The 23,408-nt window shown below is 41.1% G+C and overlaps 1 protein-coding gene across 1 annotated transcript in view; it reads right to left on the bottom strand.

Annotated features, from left to right (window-relative positions):
* PDZD2 (PDZ domain containing 2) overlaps positions 1-23,408 on the bottom strand; it is a gene marked incomplete at its 5' end in the record, with an annotated part of 197,647 nt that overhangs the window by 34,076 nt on the left and 140,163 nt on the right. Inside the window, 7 exons of the mRNA XM_083354764.1 lie at positions 4,324-4,441; positions 7,714-7,939; positions 9,383-9,456; positions 10,792-10,906; positions 12,609-12,728; positions 14,160-14,305; positions 15,421-15,541. Of these exons, the coding sequence (XP_083210890.1) occupies positions 4,324-4,441; positions 7,714-7,939; positions 9,383-9,456; positions 10,792-10,906; positions 12,609-12,728; positions 14,160-14,305; positions 15,421-15,541 (920 nt within the window). The remainder of the gene's footprint in view (positions 1-4,323; positions 4,442-7,713; positions 7,940-9,382; positions 9,457-10,791; positions 10,907-12,608; positions 12,729-14,159; positions 14,306-15,420; positions 15,542-23,408) is intronic.

Genomic DNA, 23,408 nt, shown 5'->3' with positions numbered 1-23,408 from the left:
AGTTTTACCTTTCTCCTTCAGTTCTCTTTTAATTCTATTTAATTTCTCAGCCTCTGTGTAGATAATGAGAGACTTGAATTCCACTACAGAATCAGCACTTTCATTTTTCAAAACATTTTACCCTGCTTGGCTATGTTACTAAAAGAAGGAGATAATATTTGCCACTATCTCTTTGTGAGTAAAACAGGAAGAAACTAGATTCTACTTCCCTCCCATTAAGATCATACAGGTACTGTAGTCCTCAACTGACAACCATTTATTTAATGCCAGCTTGACGTTACAACAGCCCTGAAAAAAGTGACTCATTACTGTTTTTCGCACTTATGACTGTTGCAGCATCACCGTGCTCATGTGGTCAAAATTCAGACGCTTGGCAACTGGCGCGTATTTCTGATGGTTGCACTGTCCTTGGGTCATGTGATCACCATTTGCAACTTTCCTAGAGGGCTTCTGAGGTAAAAACCAATATGCTCAAGTGGAGGCTTTCGGAGGATTGTTAGGATTTTTATATGAGGAAAAAAACACGTTACAACCAAGTTTAGAAAACATTGTTTTAGTCTATGTGCTGGTCTGTGACTGTAATAAAGATTGAATTGAATTGCCTTACTCTAAACCAGTAAAGGTCATGTAGCATGAAACAGCTGATCCTGATTAGTCTGCAACTCCGCAATTTTAAGCAGGCATCGTTTTCCTTGCAGATTAGTAGGAGACCAGCATAAATGAGTTAGACTGTTTTCTGACTACAGCACTTCCATATCTCATCACCTTTCCCCGTTCCAAATTGTTTTTGAGTTAGTTAAATGAATATTCAATGCAGAACTTTACATACACTGTATGATAAAATCTGTCATTTTTATATACTTTGGTCTAGCTTCCATAAAAATGTAGCAAAACCTTTCCACTCCAATCCATATTCCTTTTATACAGGAAGGACAGATTAAGTATAGATACAGACTAAAATGTTAATTATTAACTAGAGATAATATTGAATGTTGCGCATGGATTGCAAATAGTCGAATTCATACCTCAGTCAGCTGTAAGGCTTACTATAATAAGCCTGGATGAATCACTATTTCTCTTCCTATCTTCTCACAAAAAGGCTATGAGAATGAAAATAACTTGATATTGTTGAAGAAAAGTGGATGTAGGTACAATTGAATATATTATAAATTCTTTCCAAAGTCAAGTTGGTGGGAATAGTTATGGAATTTTAACTACACAAATGCTTATTTGGGATTCCATCACTAGTCTGGAAGACCCTGAAAATGTAGTCCCTTCAAAAGGGATTTTGAGTTGTACAGATGATTATCTGCATATTTGTGGCTGGATAGCTGTTATTTCCATTGTAGTCTCTTAGGATCACTTTATTCGTATCATAATCATTATGCTAAGGTATCTGAGCATTTTTTCTGATGGGAGCCTGGAAATGAGTTTGACAATAACAACAAACTGTATCAATGATTTGGGTTCTCCCTTTTTCCTTCATTGAGTTTATTGATGCTGAATTCTCTAAACTCAGAGATCCAACTTGGAGATTTACAAAACAGAAAAGAATGGTGAGAAGTCATATGTATTTCCTTCTTAATACAAGGAATAGAGAGGTCAATAGCCTCAATATATTTGAAAGGAATAGTCTGTAAAATATTAAAATCATTGTAAATTTTTGCATTATGCAAATATCTGGAAACATTTACGGTAGGTCCAGGACTACTACTTTAGATGGTCACAAAAAGGTTTCCCCAGCTGCCATAACTCAGCTTTTAAAAATTCTGGTATTATCTATAATCCCAAAAATAAACAAATGAATCTGATATGAATTAATGAATCTGACCTGAAGGTAAAGGTAAATGTGTGCTAGTCGTTTCCAACTCCAGGGGCTGGTGCTCATCTCCGTTTCAAAGCCGAAGAGATGTCCGAGGACGTCTCCGTGGTCATGTGGCCAGCATGACTAGATGCCAAAGGCGCACGGAACGCTGTTACCTTCCCACCGTAGTGGTCCCTATTTTTCTACTTGCATTTTTGCATGCTTTCGAACTGCTAGGTTGGCAGAAGCTGGGACGAGTAACAGGCACTCACTCTGCTATGTGGCACTCGGGATTCGACCCGCCAAACTGCTGACCTTCTGATCGACAAGCTCAGTGTCCTAACCCAGTGAGCCACCACGTCCCTTCTGAAGTGATATATATCTAGTCTAAAATCCTTCAGCAGTTGGGCAACCCACTTGTAGGGTTATAATGCAAGTGTTTAATTTAGGGGTATAGAAACAGTGGTCAGAAAGATCAGAAAGAGGTCTACCAAACTTTGGATGTGGCTCCCAATGTCTCTCTCAAGTTAATAATACAGCTAATCCTCATTTAATTAGCATTTATTCGGTGACCATTCAATTTTATGGCAGTGCTGAACAAATGGTAGTTAAAACAGTCCTCACAATTAAAGCTGGTACAGTATCCTACAGTCACATGACCATGATTAGCGACTTGCCCTACAGATTCCCACAAGCCAAGGCAACAAGGAAGCAGACAGAAATATGCAAGTCATGGTCAAGTGAGGTCCTAACGGTCCTTGCTTAATGGCAAGGCAACCAGCACTGCCAGAAGTGATGCTGCTAAGTGGCACAGTCTGACTACTTCTGACTATTGTTTTCCAACTGAATTTCCAGTCCCAATAAGCACTGTCAAGCAAGAACTACCTGAAATAATAATTAAATGTATATGCCACTAGGCTCCCAGCGACGTTTTGGCCATCTTGTGCCTTTAATGTGACACAAAACAAACCATAAAGAAAAAAGTACGAAATATCTAGAGTTATCCAGAACTGCTATTAGACCACAGTCATAGCCAAGCACACAGTGTCTTGGATTGCCACAAACTACTGTATAAGAAGTGTATTTCCTAAGGGTTCAGAAACATACAACTGGGTTTGGGGTGGTTTTTTTTGAGCATAATAGGAATCTGACAACAAGCCCTTCCTACCACTTTGATAGCCCCACAGATAGACCAGATGAGGAAATTAACTCAGGGAAATACAGTTGTGCTGTATCTCCTCCTCCGTCTTATAGTGCAGTGAATTAGGGAGACATCTGCCTGAAATACTTCCAAATCATACCTTCATAGTAAAGGTAAAGGTTTTCCCTGTCCAGTCATGTCTGACTCTAGGGGGCAGTATTTATCTCCTTTTCCTAGCCCAAGGAGCCAGCACTGTCCAAGACGCTTCTGTGGTCATGTGGCCAGCATGCCGAAACTCACAGAACACTGTTACTTTTCCACCAAAGTGGTACCTATCTAATTGCGTTTTCATGCTTTCAAATTGCTAGGTGGGCAAGAATGGGTCTTCACTCTGCCATGCGGTGCTTGGGTCTCAAACTGCCAACCTTCCGGTCAATAAGCCCAGCATCTTAACCATTAGTTCACCAATTTAAACTATGTTTCAGCTCCTTTTGTTTAGGTAATGGTTCTTGTATATTTCCTCAAGACTATCTTCCTTAGTCTCTATACCTTGCCAGATAAGAGTTTAAAAAAAGGAAGCGGCATCCAATAGGTTTGGAGAAGATCGTGTTGTGCTCCTAGGCCAGTGGTCAGCAACCTGAAACAGTGAAAGAGCCACTCAGAACCGGTTCCCTCACAAAAAGAAAAATGGGGAGCCGCAAAAAATGTGTGCACATGCACGTACATGCGCGCATGCGCAGAACAGGGTTTGACTGAAGAGTGGAGCCAAGGCGAGATATGCACCTATCCTGCATATTTGAATTGATTGGTTGAACTTTTTTAGTCCCACTTTTTTGTTTTTGGACTGCACATGGCAGAGGACTGGGAGCCGCAGGAGATGGCTGAAAGAGCCGCATGCGGCTCCGGAGCCGCGGGTTGCAGACCTGTGTCCTAGGCATATGAGAGAGGCTACCCTACCTATTGATCCTATTACAGCAGGAGGGATGGGGGCTTTCACTCAGAATAATCTATTAGTTAATGGGAGCAAGTTCTGCTTTGCTGGCTATTGCTCTGGTATCTGCCATTGGTGCCATGGCAGCACAGGTGGGATGAGAGGGGGGGCAGGGGCGGGATTCAAGTGTTCAGGTGCCCAAATGCAGTTATAATAAATGGGCATTTTTCATTGCACTGAAAACAACTTCCAGATGCCTACCGAGTTTTATCTAATGAAATATCTGCTTTCTTCTGGACATATATGCTATATGACATTTCTTCCTGGTGCTTTACCGTTCTCTGCTTTTCATGTCGTAAGCTACTCAGAATCTTGTGGAACTGGGTGGAGCTGAATGAACGTTGCAGTGGGAGAAAGCCTTCTTTAAGAAAACAGTTCAGGACTAACCTTAATCTTCCATCCATTTTAGCCACAGATCCTGGAGCCAAGCTGTGAATATATATACCAGGAAGGCTGTTTTCCAAGGTGAGGCAGCAAGCACCAATGCCCAGGCCAACCCCAGGTTCTGTGATGAAATGAAAACAAAGTTGAGAATAATTTAACTTAAACATTCACTGAAACAGCCACAAGGCATAAATGTACTTCTTAAGAATTGTTCCTTGTAGGAAACTATAAAAGTATTTGGAAGACGGGTATCTATAGATCTTGAAATGGCTACTAAGAGCCTTTGAACCAGTTCCTAGTCATCCACTGCAATAAGTCAGAGTGGATTAGGAGAAGTTTCCGCCTTCTACTAAGGATTTTAAGGATGACTTTAAAGCAATGAGAAGACTATGCTCCTCTCAGTTGCTGCATTTTCTTCGTTTGGCTTCGACTCTTCCCCCTCATCCCTCAAATTAAGACAGATTGTGTTCTGTACAAGCCTGCTACCGGCCCTGCAGAAAAGGCAGGGACAACCCCTTTTACAAGAAGGCAAGAGGCTGGAATTACGCCTGCCAAATTTATTGCTACAAAAACAAATAGAACAAGACACAAACCAAGAAACAGGAGCTTTTCAAGCGGTTGCCTTCAGCAAACCAGCCCTCCCACGCATTCCCCCTTAAATACAGTTCAGGGCGTGGCTTCTCTCTGCCTCCTTCCGAGGAGCCCCATTGCCTTCCTCTGTTTACTCCTGATTGACTGCCTCCTGCATCGGGCGTCCTTGAACAGGGCCAGCTGTGGGTCATCTTCATCCACGCTGTCAGGCTCACACAGCTGGGTCTGCATCGTGACCAGATGAGAGGGGCCTGGCTGAGGACTCTCATCAAGCTCTTCAACACCCCCCCCTCCTCCTCCTTTGAGTCATCCGACCCAACTGCCGAACCCACAGGCTGACCCTGAATCACAACAGATTGATAAAAGCTGATAGGAAGTGAGACACAGAAACATTGGATTCTGTGGTAACTCTTGACATCTCTCCACCCCAAATGTGCTTATGCCCAAGAGCCAAATGTAATAGAAGAAGCCATTACAAATACTTTCCTTGTTTATTCCCTATATGAAATGTACCCTTCTTGTTCTCAGGCTCGAAATCATGATGAAATATCTTTCCAGGGTCTAACTGTAAATTCTTCCAGTGAAAATTCTTTGCAAAAGCTGGCAAAGATTACGCATGATAAATTTAAAACAGATTTAACCTGATTTTCTACTCAAAGCTTGTTTATTAATCTGATTTGTTCTTTCCATTGTTTTTAAGCAGAGCACCATCACAACATTATTAAAATATAACCATTCGGTTAATGCCGTTTGAAAGACAATGGAGCCCATGGGAAAGATTGGGGTGCGAGGGGGTGGGAGAGAAGAAGGGAACAGGTTGAAAATCAATTATGAGATAGGAAACTCCAAGCAAGATAAATACCATAAAATTATTCTTAAATCTGAGAAGGTATTGAAGCAATTCTGAAATGATTTTAAGGAGCAGGCACCTCATTTTAGTGGAAGCAAGCACCTTTCCTGCCTCTCTTAGTTACCCCATCAAGATCATTTGAGGTAATTTGTCATAAAAATGAATACAAGTAGTCCTTGACTTATGACCACAATTGAGTCCAAAATTTCGGTTACTGAGACAATTGTTAAGTGAGTTTTGCCCCATTTTACGACCTTTCTTGCCAGAGTTGTTAAGTGAATCACTGCAGTTGCTAAGTTAGTGACCTGGTTGTTAAGTGAATCTGGCTTCCCCATTGACTTTGCTTGCCGTAAAGTCACAAGACCCAGGGACACTGCAACTGTTAGAAATATGAGTCAGTGGGCAAACGTCTGAAGTTTGATCACATGACCGTGGGGATTCTGCAATGGTTGTAAGTGTGAAAAATGGTCATAAGTCACTTTTTTCAGTGCCGTTGCAACTTCCAACAGTCGCTAAACGAACTGTTGTAAGTTGAGGACTACCTGTAGATTGTTGGCCTTTTTGGCTTCCAGGGATGGAAGAGGGTTGAAATCCACTTGATCCAAGAAAGTAGCTGTAAGAGGATATTTTTCCTGTCCCTGTCCTCCCACTCACTGTAACATCTCTGGTGCTTTTTATTCATCAAAATCTTTAAATGTGTATGTCACCTATTTCCCTAACGATTCCAGATTTACAAGGAGAAATAAACAAACATCCAGTTAAATAAAAAAAACATCAAAAATGCTGAGGAGATAAAATATGGCTTCAGCCATGGTTCATCTTTTCTGGGCTATCCTGGGAAGTCAAAATAAAAATTCCCAGGAGGCAACCCACTCCTGGAACCCTACCAGGAAAACTCAGGGACATCTGTGCCTTTTTAAATAAATATGCTCTAGTCTAGGCACTTTTTAAAGCTCTAATGATGGGATAGGATTGTTTCAACTTCAGTGGAAATTGAGTTCATGGCTAGATAGTTCCTAAAAAACTAAGCTGGGCTTAGTGGTTAATCCTTGGATTACAGCCCTCAAGAAAACCTAAGGAAATTGAAAAAAAAACATCCTGAAAAAAGCAAAGGCAAGTCACATTTATAACACTATAGTATACTAAAACTGTCCATAAAATCCCAAAGCTTCAAGTACAACTTGAAGGAGACTTTACATCAGGGGTCTTCAAACTTGGCAACTTTAAGACTTGTGGAGTTCAACTCCCAGAATCCCTCAGCCAGCCAGGGCGGGCTGAAGAATTCTGGGACTTGGACTCCACAAGTCTTAAAGTTGCCAAGTTTGAAGACCTCACTTTACATATTTAGGGCTTCCACCTCAGGAATGACATCACAGGTCGGATTTTCAGTGCTAAACATTACTCCATATCAAATAAGTTGACTATCACAATACGTTCTGGGGTCATTTCTTAAACTGGCTTCTATCCTACCCAACAGGAAGAAATCCCACGTGTTTCATTTCAGTGTGGTTAGACATATACTTCCAGTGGTGTGCTAAATCTACTCGTGCAGAGTTCTTGGTATATGATCAGCTTCTATGTGACTATGTTAATATTTTGCATGGGGCAGCCAGAAGACAGTACATGATTGTTATTTTTTAACATTTACTGTTGGAATTTTCCCATTCACAAATTTCACTGGAATTTCAACAAAACCAATTTGCTCTTATAGCACAGTTTCCATTATTCCCCAAAACATTTTTCCCCTCTTTGGTTCCTTCTAGGCATGTCAGACAAAAACTTTGATCACTAACCACCCTGACTCAAAAGGAATCCAACACTTATTAAAATCTTATTATTGTTTCTGTTTCCCCCCTTCTAAAATCTTTGTTATGAGGTTTTCTCTGCCTTGCCACAGCACTTTAGGCCATGGTTATTTTCAGCAGAGTAATAACATTTGTATTTTCTCAAACCTTTATTTAGAGTGACTTCCATGACGATTCTGTCCTTTGGTCCAGGTCCTTTACGACTAGAAGAGGAAGTATCTCCATCTTCTCCACTGGGAAATGAGGCTCCTCCACTGGCGCTGGAGCTGGGAGAACTGGACCGGCTCAGTAAGGTGGGAGTTGGGCAGGGCGTAAGGCTTGGGCTACGAAGTCTGGTTCGTACTGTGAGAGTCACCACACCTTTCTTGAGTTGCTAAAGAAGCAACAACAGGGTTGTTAGGTGTATAGTATCACCACTTTTCCTTTGTCTCAAAAACTAAGACATGAATTACACATCTAGAACTTGGAAAATGTCTGGAATCATTAAGTGGAACATCTGCTCTTGAATAAAAAAGTAAATAATAGTAAAATAAAATAAAATAAACTATGTTGGGAATTGATCACTGTACAGTGGATCATTCCATATAATTTGATCTAGAAGTTCTGTTGTCTATGTGTGCATAGGTAGTCCTTGACGTACAACCACAATTGAGCCCAGAATTTTTGTTGCTAAGTGAAACATTTGCTTAGTGAATTTTGCCTCATTTTGCGACCTTTCATGCCACAGTTGTTAAGTGAATCGCTGCAATTGTTAAGTTAGTAACATGGTTGTTAAAATGAATTTGGCTTTCCCATTGGCTCTGCTTGTCAGAAGGTCGCAAAAGGTGATCACGTGACCCTGGGACACAGCAACCGTCATAAATATGAACCGATTGCCAATCATCTGAATTTCGATCACATGCCTATGTGGATACTACAACAGTCGTAAGTGTGAAAAACAGTGATAAGTCATTTTTTTCAGTGCCACTGTATCTTTGAACGGTCACTAAACGAACTGTTGTAAGTCGAGGACTACTGTACTATATTTTTTTACCAACCTTGGCCAATATATCTATTATGCTTATAGAAAATGTAGAGGTCAAAGCAAATCATTTTCCCTTGTATTGATATTGCTTTATGCAGGACCCATGAAGACGAAACTCCCCAAAGATGCTGGAACATGACACATCTGGATGGTATCCAGTTGGGGAAAGTAATTGTATTCAAATATATATATGGGTACATATAGAAGTGAATACAACAGCTTTCCCCAACTGGATACCATCCAGATGTGTGGTACTATAAGGTAAAGGTAAAGGTTCCCCCGCACATGCGTGCTAGTCGTTTCCGACTCTAGGGGCCGTTTCAAAGCCAAAGAGCCAGCGCTTGTCCGAGGACGTCTCCGTGGTCATGTGGCTGGCATGACTAGACGCCAAAGGCGCATGGAACGCTGTTACCTTCCACCGTAGTGGTCCCTATTTTTCTACTTGCATTTTTACGTGCTTTCGAACTGCTAGGTTGGCAGAAGCTGGGATGAGTAACAGGCGCTCACTCTGTTATGCGGCACTCGGGATTCGACCCGCCAAACTGCCGACCATCTGATCGACAAGCTCTGCGTCCTAACCCACTGAGCCACCTTGTCCCTAGTACTATAGCTTCTATTTTTTCTCAACCAACAAGATTAGACTGGTTCTAAACTTTGAAGAGTTTTGAAGGACATCAATATGGGTAAGTTACATATGGGAATGCTATACTGACCAGGTGGCAGATATGTTTGCATTAAAAGTATACTGTAGGTTTTGCAGTCTTACTAAAACCCTGCAGTTCTGTTACCTACTTTGAATGTTTGAATTGCCTGCTGATGCGTCAGCCCTTGCAATGATTCCCCATTAACTTCTAGAAGTTCGTCTCCTGGAAACCGAAAACAAAATGCATTATCGGCAGTCAGATGGGATGAAATGCTGTTTTCAGAAATAAAAGGCATTCCAGTTCTTCCCATATTATTATATTACAACATATTTTTTCCTCTTTCTATGCTTGAGCAAATTAAAGTTTAAACAGTGACACGTTATTTTTGCCCTGAAAGTTTCATTAGACTATAGAAATTTGGAAGCATTTTGGAGTTTAGTTATTTTGTGCATTTGGAATTTTGGAAGCCCAACAAGGAAAAATGCTTAGGAGTCATTCTTATCCATTAATAGTAGCAAAATGAGAATTTGCAGGAATGAACAACTCACAATGCATGGCCCACAAGCAGAACAGCTGAACTTAGTTTGATGAGATCTCATCCAATTTCAGGATGCAGAATGGTTTGTGGGTGGGAATGGGAGGCTGAATTAAGGTTTCCACTCTTTCCTGGATCTTGGGTGAAGACAGGTTTGTTACCAAATGTGGTATAGCACAAACTATAGCTTCTGAATATGATTCATTACAAGATAATTACATTACACTGCATTACACAAACTATTGAAAGAACTGTCCCCTACTCCACATTAGCAAGAAAAAAAAATCTGGTTTATATTGTGTAAAAAACAGCAGTATTTCAGATGTCTCTCCTCTGAAACATCTGAAATATTGGAAGGAAGTATCTGGAAGGGATAAAGCCATAGCTCCAAAGAGGGCAGTTTACATTATATTAACCATTTCTCCATTTTTTGCTCTGGGCCAAGAACAGAAGGGGTAGCACCTTGAAAACCTGATTCTGTCAACAAACTACAGGTAGTCCTCAACTTATGACCACAATTGGTTTATGTCGCTAAGTGAAACATTTGTTAAGTGAGTTTTGCCCCCATTTTACGACCTTTCTTGCCACAGTTGTTAAGTGCCACTGCAGCTGTTCATTTAGTAACATGGTTGTCAAGTGGATCTGGTTTCCCCATTGGCTTTGCTTGTCAGAAGGTTGCAAAAGGGGATCAGGTGAACCCGGGACATAGCAACGGTCATAAATATGAACCAGTTGCCAAGCATCGGAATTTTGATCATGTGACTGCAGAGATGCTGCAACGTTATAAGTGTAAAAAAACGGTGGCAAGTCCCTTTTCTCAGCATCGTTGTAACTTTGGTCGCTAAATGAACTGTTGTAGGTCGAGGACTACCTGTATTCAGCTTGGTCATGGGTTTTTGTTCTCCGGCTTACACGTTTGGCAGGAGGAACAGGTAGGATAGGTAAATATGGCCTTGGAAAGTGGCTGGTTTAGACAAGTTGTTAGGCTAACAAAAATCTGGGGTTTTTTTTTGCAAGCGTACCTTCTTTTAACCTGCCATCAGCTGCTGCAGCCCCATTTGGAAAAATTGTCTTTACAAAAATGCCCATACGACCCCGGGCAGAATCTTGTCCCCCCACAATGCTGAATCCAAGACCCTGCAGCATAGGTACAAATTAGGCAAAGGGAGAGGAATAAATACCTCATAAGAATCTCCATAGACAAATACCCCATAATTTCCCAAAGCGCAAACCACAGGAATCTGATTAATTAAACCGAACTAACTAAACTTGTTTCTTCATCTTTGTTGTTAAACAGTAAGAAAGAAAAAGTTGTAAAAGGAAGGGAGAATATACGATCTCAGCACAATGCCAGGCTTTAGAACCAACAGAAGTATCTATCTGCATGCTGTATTTTCAACGGGAGCCTGAAATAGAGCTTTGGCAAAATATCTTAAGATGTGGGCAGACTGCAAGGGAAAGAGACCTGAAATGAACAGGCAAATGTCCAATTAAAATTAGAGTTATGTGGGCAAACCTCACTGAATCTGTTAAAATGCTGGCAATCAAAGTTCTGCGCTGAATTTCCTGACTCTTCTTTAGAGGCAACCCAAGTAGAACTTTCCCAATAAGCCAACAAGACAGCTTAACAGCATTAATCGCCAAATGTTCCCTATCCAGCAATGGCTACAGCTGGCCAACCAGAGAAAATGATATAAGGCAGTGATGGCGAACCTTTTAAAGACCGAGTGCCCAAACTGCAACCCAAAACCCACTTACGTATTGTCAGGTGCCGGGTGGGTGTGGCCCATTGGGTGGGCGTGGCCCATTGGGTGGGCGTGGCCCATTGGGTGGGCGTGGCTGTGGTGGTAACGCCAGACTGGCTGGGACTAAAAAGTTCAATCAATCAATTCCAACTTTGCGAGATCTTTTTTTTTCCACGAAAAGTTGAAATTGATTGATTGATTGATTGAACTTTCTTTCTTTTTTTTTGCACATGGTGGCAGAGGCCTAAAGCGAAAAGGTTTTATAAAACCCAGCTGAAGGCCTAGGACTGGGGCAATGGCGCGCGTGCCCACAGAGAGGGCTCTGCGTGCCACCTGTGGCACACGTGCCATAGGTTCGCCTTCATGGATATAAGGCATTTGAGGGTCTTTTTTTTTCCTTCTGTTCAATTGTGTTTGATTCTCGGAGACTGCCTGGACAAGTCCCTGAGGTTTTCTTGGCAAGGTTTTTTTTTTCTTTTCAGAATCATTGGCCATTACCTCCTTTCTAGGGCTGAGAGAAAGTGAGCAGCCTAAGGTCACTCAGCTGGTTTTGCACCTAAGGTGGTTTCTGGAACCAGTGGTGGGATTCAGCCAGTGCACACCACTTCGGCAGAACCGGTAGCTAATTTTTTGTTGCCCAGGCCCACAATGAACTTCCAGAAGCGGCATCCACACAAAGAACCGGTTGTTCGCATATTTGAATCCCCCCACTGTCTAGAACTCACAGTCTCCTACTTTCTTGCTTGATGCTTTAACCACTAACCAAAGTGGCTCTCATCACTGATTAATTTCTAATCACAAACAGTGGACTCTGCAGTGTAAAACAAACCTAAATGGACTATACGGTGTTTATACAGACCCCAAAACTTTTACCATCAGTGACCCCATATTCTCAAGAACTGTGGATATCACTTTTTTCCCTACATTGCACCAACTACCAGTATTAAGTGGTTCCAAATTCTGGAATAGCATCTTTTTTGCTATAATAAATAGCAAATAATAAATAATAAATCCTCAGAAGAGTTCTTGACTTAGATTCCTAGACTTCCTAGACAGACACACAATATTAAAGTCTTTTTTTACTTTATTCTTACCTTGCCCTGCCCCTTCATCAGAACAATGTTGGAGATAATAGATGGCTGTGTAAGTCGCCAGGGATATTCAACCTGAGCTGCACTCAACGAACGAGTGGATTTCTTAACAATGTGGTATTCCTTCAGAAATAGAACAAACACAATAATTGCAAAAGAACCAGAATGATTCTGTCTCAGTTATAGGCTGTCTAATCTTGGTTTCTGGTTAGTAAATAGTTATTAGATCACGGTTACATGTAAGTTCTTAAATGTGTATACACATACATACAGTACACACACAGAGACACACACACACACAGAGAAACACACATATAATAAGACTGGGTCTTTTTTTTTGCCTTCAAAAGAGGCACCAGGTCTTATTTTCGGGAGATGTCTTTTATACTCACCTCCAGGACCGACAACCCCACCCAGCAGGTCCATTTTTTCTACGGCTGAAGGAGCAGCTTAATTCTACAGCTGCATTCCGGCCGGCATTTCGCAGTCAGGCCTTTCTGGAAGGCCTCTGCAGCTAGTACCGAGCTATGGATTGAATCCACAGCTTGGTTCTCGGCTGCAGTGGCCTTCCGGAAAGGCCGCTGACTGAGAAATGCAGGCTTGGCTGCAGAGGAGGCCTCAGAAGAAGACATGGGCTGGCAAGGAGTGGCCTGGCTGCGAGGTAAGTGGGTGTGGGGTGCGTGGGGCAGGTCCATCCCCCACCCCTGCCCTAGCTTGATTTTTAAGTGTGTGCCTCACCCCAAATCTAGGGCTTATATTTGGGGTAGGGCTTAGGATGTATATCTATGTTTGTGTGTGTATATACACAGGGTAGAAAATAAATCAAGGTAAGTACCAGAGAACCCAAGGTAGTATCTTCTAAAATTTTCTGCAATATATTATATTTTTTATTCAAATTAAATAAATATTCTACTATATACAAATAAGGCATCACAATAGCCTTTGCTGGCATATGAATTACAAGCAAGCTCAGACACCACCAAGGACCCCTCTTTGCAACCCTGAGTTACAAATACTCTCCTTCATTGTAATTACAAGTAGTCCTCAGCTTAGAACCATTCATTTGGCAACCTTTCAAAGTTACAACAGCACTGAAAAATGTCTTACGATCAGCCGTCTCAACATCCCTGTGGTCACATGACTGAAAATAAGGCGTTTGGCAACTGCCCTGTATTTACAATGGTTGCACTCTCCCAGCGTCATGTGATCTCCATTTGAGGCTTTCCCAGCTGGCTTCCAAGAAGCAACATCAATGGGGAAAGCTTGATTCACTTAATAACTGCACAATTCACTTAAGAACTGCAGCGATTCGCTTAGCAACCATGGCAAAAAAAAAGATTGCAAAATCAGATGCGACTTACTTAACAGCCACCTTGCTTAGCAACAGTTGCATTTCCAATGTTGGCTGTAAGTCAAGGACTACCTGTACAGCATTTGCATTCTGGTTCATGGCTGAGTTTGTTTTAATCTTTGCTCCCTCCACACATTACCAATAGTTAAAACAGGAATTATTTGGCTCAAATGATGCCATTTCCCCCCCCCCCTCTTCCTCACCTGTCTGGTTCCTGTGTCCAAATGCTGTGGTAAGGAATGCTTTCTGCCTCCCCGGGAATATTTCATTGGTAGTTCATAATTCACATCTCCATTTTCTACTGTCAACTCATCATCTTCTCCCACAGACTCTAAACGAGTTGCCGCCCCTAAAGAATAACCCAGAGATAAAATTTATTATACATGCATCAAAGCCTCTTTTAAGATTGTCAGTTCTAATGGAATTTAGAATGTCCATTGAGAAATGATGGGTGGATGCCTTTCTTAAAACATCTAAACAACCGTAATAAATTTTATCTTTGTGTGTGTGCACATGCATGCGTGTGGCTATATGGACAGGGGTAATTTATTGAGGAAATAACAGAACACACTTTTTTTTAATCAAAATGCTTATTTAATCACAAATAAATAGCGCTTTTTACTGATTTAAAAAAAAAAGATAGAACTCTTATTCTTTTATCTGAGTTCCAGGTAAAAAAAAACAAGAAATAGTTTATGCATGCAATCAAATCAAGTGCAGGCTCATATTTTTAAAACCCTCAAAAGACAGACAGTGAGAAACTTTATGAATTACTTTCTCTCATGCCTTCCATCCTGTGTACTTCAATCAGCACCAGTAATCCAATTCTAAATCCCCCTGCCAACTGGAGTATGGTGTGAAGGTCACAATCTTTCTTAATCGCAATCCTAAAATTGTGGAGAACCTGCTTTAAAGAAGTTCCCCTGATACAGTCCTTGAGTTCTGCCAAAACCGATGGGTTTTCCTGATGGCTCTTTTTGCACTGCTGCCATAATTATCTTTGGGTTTCATCTTTTTAAAGGCTTTGATCCTTCTCAGTTATTATCACTTTCTTAAAATCTGATTTGAGATACATGTTCTAACTGTTAAAAGGTCACAAATCCAGAGACCATAAATACCTCAAATAACTAAAAGAGATGGAAATATGGCTTGGCGAGGAAGATAATATAAGTCTTTTGGTCCAGCACTACTTTAACTTTAAAAATCTAGCCTCAAGGATAAGAGTAGGAGAAGTTGTTCTTTATTGGGAACAAAATGATACACCTATGTAGCTCGGTATGATTTAACTGTAAGTATCAGAAACTTTTAAGAACTCCAGTAGAGGTATTTCTCATTGATAACTCTATTCTTCCTCTGAACTATAATTCTTTTCTCAAGGAGATGACAGTATGCTGGTAAACCTGACCTGAACAGTCTTCCAAATCTTCCCATGTTTCTTCATCCAATATAAAAAAGTAACAATACCTTGAGATCGGCTCTTGTACTTCAAAATACCACCTCCAAGAGTTGGACTCTCACAGTTCTCTTTAGAACTCTCTTCTCCTGTAGGATCTGAGGACATGTCCGTATCGGTCATGTGTGTCATCTGAAGGAGAAGAAGGAATGTTTTTTTTAAAAGTCCAGCTAAATTTTCTAGGATGTAGAATGTAGGATGTAGAAAATGTAGGATCTAGCTTTCCATAGCTAAATTATGTATTATCCCAAAGAAGCTATAAATGAGGATCTCAAGCAGAATTGTTGGAGCTTATTTGCACTGATATTTATAACCAGGAAAAAATAGAATAGAATAGAATAGAATAGAATAGAATAGAATAGAATAGAATAGAATAGAATAGAATAGAATAGAATAGAATAGAATAGAATAGAATAGAATACTTTATTGGCCAAGTGTGATTGGACACACACAAGGAATATGTCTCCGGTCCATAAGCTTTCAGTGTACATACAAGCAACAAGTGATAATCATAATCATAAAACACAGTTATCATAAATCATAGATAAAACACTCAGTGATAGTCATAGGATACTAAAGCAATCAACATAAATCATAATAGGATACTAAATAAAAGCAATCAACATAAAACATGAGATACAACAAGAAGTTATAGTTCTAAGAATCTAAGGACATAGGTAATAAGAAAGATGAGAGAGATAATAAGTAATACACCCCTGCTAGGTGGTTTAACATCCCAGGGCATAGACAGTGTTGTGGGAATTAGCTGCTTAACAAAGTGACGGTGGCGGGGGGGACGACTGTCTTTGCGTCTAGTTGTTTTGGCATGCAATGCCCTATAGTGTCATCTTGAGGGAAGAAGTTGAAACAGTTTATGTCCAGGATGTGAGGGGTCTGTAGATATTTTCACAGCCCTCTTTCTGGTTCATGTAGTATACAGGTCCTCAGTGGACGGCAGGCTGGCTGCAATTATTTTTTTCTGCAGTTTGAACTATCCAATGAAGTCTGTGTTTGTCTTGTTTGATTGCTGTGTCAAACCAGATAGTTATAGAGATGCAAATGACAGACTCAATAATTCCTTTGTAGAATTGTATCAGCAGCTCCTTGGGCAGTCTGAGCTTTCTGAGTTGGCATAGGAAGAACATTCTTTGTTGTGCTTTTTTGATGATGTTTTTGATGTTAGGTGTCCATTTTAAGTCCTGAGATATTATACAAGCTAGAGACTTGAAGATCTCTACTGTTGATACTGTGTTGTCTAGCTTTGTAAGAGGTGGTAGAATAGGAGGGCTTCTCCCAAAATCTACAATCATCTCTACAGTTTTGAGTGTGTTCAGTTCAAGACTGTCCCGACTGTTTTCTCCTTGTCCTACATTTTAGGACACAGAAATCAACTGAAAAACACTGATGCTTCTTATTTTCTCATATGGGCAGTGCTTTTTTTGTAAAAGAAAAAGGTGCCAGGACTCACACATATCATACAACCCGCCTTGCCTATCCTACAAGGTTCCATCCAAAAAAGGTGCCGGAACTCCGTTCTGAGCGTTCTATGAGAAAAAAAAAAGCTCTGCTTATGGGAAAGCTTCATAGTGAGAATATCAATGCAAGGAAAAATCCATTTTTTTTTCAAAATTTAAATTATTATGTTTCTGCATATCTTTCCCATATATTTTCTATCACTCTGTTTTAACAAAGTGCTTTGGAGACTTCCGGTGGCTCCGCGGCGACGGAGACAGCCTTCCCGGGCTGCCCGCGGCTCAGCTGTTGTTTTTTCGCCCGAAACAGCGCCGATCAGCTGTTCGGGCGAATTTGAAGCCCCCTCCTCGGGAGAAGAGGAGGGGGCGAGCTCCCAGGTAGGGGTAGAGTTCTCCAGGGCCGCCTGAGCTTATGGCTTGGGCGGCTGAAGGATTGAACTCCCCCGTAGCCTGGGCTGCTCCCAGCTGGCCGGCGCCTCTGCTCCTGATTCTTGGAGCAGAGCCAGGCGTCTGCGACCACCCCTGCCTGAAGGAATGATTATGGATTAAAGGAGCAGGCAGAGCGATACAAGAGGAAAAGGTGAAGAGGATTATTATATTTTACTCTCCAGCTTGATGGACTTTTTTGGATTATAAATCTGAAGTGAAAGTGCGTCATATTTGGTAAAAGATGGCGGCTAAACCACCCCCTAAAACTCTTCGGAGTGCTGGAACTTCTCCTGTGCAACAATCATTACTGCAGGCGCTGCATCCTCCTGATGTATTGACATCAAAGGACTTACAAGATGCTCTTGAAAAACACACCCAGGTAATTTTGGAATCAATTAATGATAGATTTGTACAGATGGAGGAGAAATTGGAGAAATTGGAGGAGAGAATGGAGGAGAGGATGGAACAGAAATTCAGAGTGATGAAGGCAGACATCTTGTCTTCAGTGTTTAAAGTGGCTCGTTGTGTGGAAGAATTGGAGGAAAAGCTAGAAGATTTGACTCAAAAGAATGCTATATTAGAAGCAAAAGTAGTGGAGAATGAAGAAAAAGTGGAAAAGGATCTGAGTCTTGCTCAATATTACCAGATGCAGTTTGCCATTAGAGTTAGAGGCTTAAAGGAGAATACCAAGGAAGATCTAAAGCAGCTGGTTTCTGAGGCTCTCGAAGTAGTATTGAAACAGCCAGCATCTGAAATAAAAGGAGGCATGGATAAAGTGTTTCGTGTGAACTCATGGATTGCTAGACAGAGAAAGTTGCCTAGAGATGTGGTGGTATATTTTGCAAAGAGGGAAACTAGAGATGAAGTTATACGAGCTGCTTATGATACTAAAGTTGTGATTGCTAATCAAGAAGTTTTGGTCTTAAAAGAAATTCCTCCAAAGATTTTAAGGAGAAGGAAGGATTTTACATTTCTTGTGCAAGAGCTCAAGCAACGAGATATAAGGTTTAGATGGGAGATCCCAGTTGGGTTGATGGTGACGCACGAAGGTAAAAGGTACCGTCTGGTTACTGTGATGCAAGCGCGTGATTTTTATAATAATGTTTTAAATGCAACGCCATTAACACTTCTGGAAGCTGAAAAGGGATCTGGAGAAGGAGTGTATCAAGAGGTCGAAGGTGGTCAGATAGAAGACAACGGTGTTGGAGGAGATCAAGATACAACTTCGTCGGATGATTCTATAGAACAGAGGGTGACGCGTGCTGCTGCAAAACGATCTAAGAAGAGAAAATAGCAGGATTTGCAGAAGTCTATGGAATTTCTACGATGTATTCATAGTTAAGTATGGGAGGTGGGAAAAGATTTGGGTGTAGATGCAATATATTTTCTATATGTGGTGGTTTTGTGGAAAGGGTGAGTTTTTTTTTTTTTTGGGATTATTCCAAATGGAGGTTAAAGTTTTGTTTGCAATCTTTTTTATTGTTTGGAATAACTATAGATGTGGTACTGGAAGAGGAACGGCCGATTACAGAAGAGTGGACTTTATAGTTTTCTGATTTGGTTGCAAGAACGTTATATCATGGAATGGATAAAATGGATGGAGTCTATTTAGGACAAGTATAGGGTTTAGAAGTATTATATAGTATTTGAATAATTCTTTTTATTGCTTAGTTACTTAGTTACACGCACATGTAGTGATGCTTATTCTAAGCTGTTTTCAACACTGCAGATCAAAGCTGAACGAATAAAATCAAGACAAATGGTATCGAATCTGTCTGTCTCTCTCTGCCCAAGACAGAACATATCCCTGGACTTTCATTCATTACTAAATCTTGGTTTCATTCCCACCCCGAGGATTTAATTTTCTTTCCTCAACACACCAGATGACACTTTTAAGAGATGGAGGTCAGGGGTGTGGAGTTTGCTGTTGAAGCCAATGTTTGGTTTCAATAGCTTGCTGAAAGCATGCTTTTTATGTTCCTTCTATTCAGTTTGCCAAAAGGATCATAAGATGAAATATAAAGCAATACTGCAATATAAAGTAAATGGTATAATTTCTATTTTTCAGAGGGAAGAAAGAAAAGAATTTTGCATTTCCCTTTAGAATAAATTACTTTGCAGAACATCAAGTCTGGTATTAGAAGATGATCTGCAGCATTGAATAATGGACAGATTACAGTTTAGAGCCTATGGCAACAAGTAAAATGTACTATACATTAAGAAGCATTCTTTCCCAAAGTAAAGAACCAAATTTTGGAATAAGGCATTAGAGCTGAAGAAGGTGAATGTTTTTCCCCCTCATATATATGCCAATTTTCTGATTGAAATCACTCCTGTTCCCAGGAAGGGCTGATAAAATTGCAGCAACAAGGCACATGTGATATGAAGGGTTGTGGGTCAGTGGCAAAAATACATTCCTTACATACAAGCAGTTAGACTTTCCATTTCTGGCATTTCCAGCTTTTGTGTGTGCATGTCTCCCTTTGAGTGACCATTGGCTCCTGGTTACTTGCAGGTTTTTTGGCAAGATTTTTGGAAGTGGTTTGTCCTTGTCGCCTTCTTAGGACTGAGGGAACATGACTGGCCAAAGCTGGCTTTGTGCCTAAAATGGGACTAGAACTCATGGCCTCCTGGTTTCTAGCTTGGAGCTTGAACTTCTACACCAAACTAGCATTTGGATGCAAAGAAAGAAAAGCTGATGAGAAGCTACAGTGACCATAACTTGGTAGCCTGAAGCATCCTAATTTCAAAATACTTCAGCAAAACTTCCTAAGCAATTTCTGGGGGGAGAAGGAAGCAGGGGGAAAAGGAAGTTCTCAGAAAGAGAAATTGAGAGAAAGAGGGAAGAGAAGAGAAGAGAGCAACAGCACTTTGACTTATATACTGCCTCATGGTGCTTTACAGCACTCTTGAAGTGGTTTACAGTGTTATGTATGGGTGTGAGCAGCAGCTCTGCAGGTACCACCAGGTGGCGCTGTGCTGTGGCCAGATTGGCTGAAAGGGTTTTGGCGGGAGATACAGATGGATGGATTGGCCAGAGTGTCATCTGGCTAGGTATATAAGCGGTCCAGGTAACCCCCTTTGTTCAGTACACGCTACCACTAATAAAGAGCTGACATGCGGTACTCATCTATGCAGTCATTGCCATAAGGTCCACAACCCACTACACAATATACAGAGTCAGCATATTGCCCCCAACAATCTGGGTCCTCATTTTACAAACTCGGAAGAATGGAAGGCTGAGTCAACCTTGAGCCAATCAGGATCAAACTCCTGGCAGTCAGCTGAATTAACCTGCAATACTGTATTCTAACCACTGCACCACCACGGCTCATGTAAGAGAAGACAAGAAACAAAAAAGTGGGGGTGATGAGTGTCCCCATCCACTTTGGACACTGGCCTCCATTGAACACTTGCTTCCTGCAACAGTAGAACTACCATATTTAAGGTTGCAAAATCCAGACAACCATTAAATGGTTAAATCTTTGTTACCATGTAATAGTTGCCCAGATGTGTGCAGTCCAGATATGGAGAAATGCTTAGAAAGCTAATTTTGAAAGAAAAGACCATCAATCTACTTTGTAAACGAATCAGTGTGGACAGCACAGATGTGGAAAAATTCATTCAGCTCACCTTTAAGTGCCATTTTATTTAACATATACATCTTGATTCAATGCATAAACTGATACACAGTTGCCCTTTGAAATCAATATTTTCTGATTTTGTTAATGCAATTTTCCAGGTTAAAAAAGCGCACATAGAAAAAACCTACACACAAATGGGGAAAAGTTTTCAAAAAATATGTCAGGGAAAATTGTTAGGAAAAAATGCATCCATAAAGTATGCTTTTACAGAAATTCATATTAATTTTTTCAGGATTTTAGAAGACCAAAATGATGCGAACCTTGGTTTGCCTTGGAGAAATGAGAAAGTTGGCCAAATCATAACTGATATATTCATTACTCTCTAGCTGAACTAGAGGGACCAGAATAATATTAGAAATATTTGGGGGGATTTAAAATAAATGCTGCCAGACAAGAACATACGGGTAGTCCTTGACTTGCAACAGTTCATTTAGTGATGTTTGAAATTGCAATGGCACTAAAAAAAGTGAATTGTGACCATTTTCCTGACAACTGTTGCAGCATCCCCATGGGCCATGTGACCAAAATTCAGATGCCTGCAGTTTCCCGGGGTCAGGTGATCACCTTTTGCCACTTCCTGACAAGCAAAGGCAATGTTACCATGAGATTCAAGGTGTTGGTAATGACTTACAAAGCCCTACATGGCATGGGTCCGGATTACCTACGGCAACACCTGCGGCCGGCGTCAACTTCCTCCGTCCAGTGCGCTCCCACAGAGAGGGCCTCCTCAGGGTGCCTCCGATCAAAGAATGCCGATTGGTGGCCCCTAGGGGGAGAGCGTTCTCTCTGGGCGCGCCAGACCTGTGGAACCGCTTACCGGTTGAGCTCCAGATGGCCCCCAACCTTCGCTCCTTCCGGCGGGATCTAAAAACTTACTTATTTGAGCAATCGGGCCTGGTTTGATGGGTTGGGGGTTGGGAATTTAACATGGTTTTTAATTATTGTATATATTGGGCATAATATTTAATTGTTTTTTAACTTTTAATATTTATTGCCCTGTACACCGCCCTGAGTCCTTCGGGAGAAGGGCGGTATAAAAATTTAATAAATATAAATATAATATATATAATGGGGAATCCAGATTCACTTAGCAACCATGTTACTAACTTAACAAATGCAATGATTCACTTAACAACTGTGGCAAGAAAAGTCATACAATGGGGCAAACTCACTTAGAAACATACATTTGTGGTTCCACTGTGGTCCTAACTCAAGGACTACCTGTACTTAGCTTATCAGTTCTCAGTGACGGTTAGTGTGATGGGTTTGACAATACAAATTGTTCCACCTGCCTGAAGTCACAAGGAGGGACTACAAATCCCAGCCCACTTGCTCCAGGAGATAACTAGGACAGTGATGGCGAATCTAGGATGCCTGTGTCAAAGGTGACATGCCATGACATTTTGGATGACAAGCCAGCATTCACCAAAACCTGAAAACAGCTACAGGTAGTCTTTGACTTACAACAGTTCATTTAGTGACAGTTTGAAGTTACAACAGCACTGAAGAAAGTGAATTGTGATCATTTTCCTGACAACTGTTGCAGCATCTCCACCATGACCAAAATTCAGATGCTTGGCAACTGACTCATATTTATGACGGTTGCAGTGTTGCAGGATCAGATGATCACCTTTTGCCACTTTCTGACAAGCAAAGGCAATGTGGAAGCCAGATTCACTTAACAACCAGTTTACCAAGTTAACAACTGCAGTGATTCACTTAACAACTGTGGCAAGAAAAGTCATAAATGAGACAAAACTCACTAAACAAATGCCTTACTTAACAACAGAAATTTTGGGCTCAATTTTGTTTGTAAGTCCAACACTCTCTGTATTTACGAAAGCACGCCCTGTTCTCATGAAATTTTTGGAGGCTGCAAAGGATGTGTGAGAATGGGTTATATTCTTGTGGAACTTCTGGAAATGGCATAAGAATGGGCCATGGTTTTGTCTAGTTTTTGGAGGCTGCAGAGGTTGTGAAAGGGCATTCCCCAAAGCTGCTTCAAGAACAAACGCCTTATGTGATCCAGAGCAACGTAGAGTAGACTGTAGGGGATGTCCACAGAAAGAGACCACCACCCGAAGGTAAGTGATTTTTATTTTTATTTATTTTTATTACATTTATATCCCGCCCTTCTCCGAAGACTCAGGGCGGCTTACAAGCTTAGCAGTAGCCTTCATTCTATGTATATGCCTGCTTGTTAGGGCTTTCACACACCCCCCCAAGCGGCATTATTACAAAGTCAGCTTATTGCCCCCAACAATCTGGGTCCTCATTTTACCTACCTCGGAAGGATGGAAGGCTGAGTCAACCTTGAGCCTGGTGGGATGCGAACCTGCACTAATTGCAGGCAGCTGGTGTTACTTAAGGAGGCATTAGCCCTCTGCTCCACCAAGGCTCAACAGGGATCAACCTATTCTCCAAAGCACCTGAAGGCAAGACAAGAAAATGGGT

This window comes from Vipera ursinii, assembly GCF_947247035.1.
Source record: "Vipera ursinii genome assembly, chromosome: 2".
NCBI lineage: Eukaryota > Metazoa > Chordata > Lepidosauria > Squamata > Viperidae > Vipera > Vipera ursinii.
Note: the sequence above shows the minus strand (reverse complement) of the source record. Positions and strands in the feature narration are given on the sequence as shown.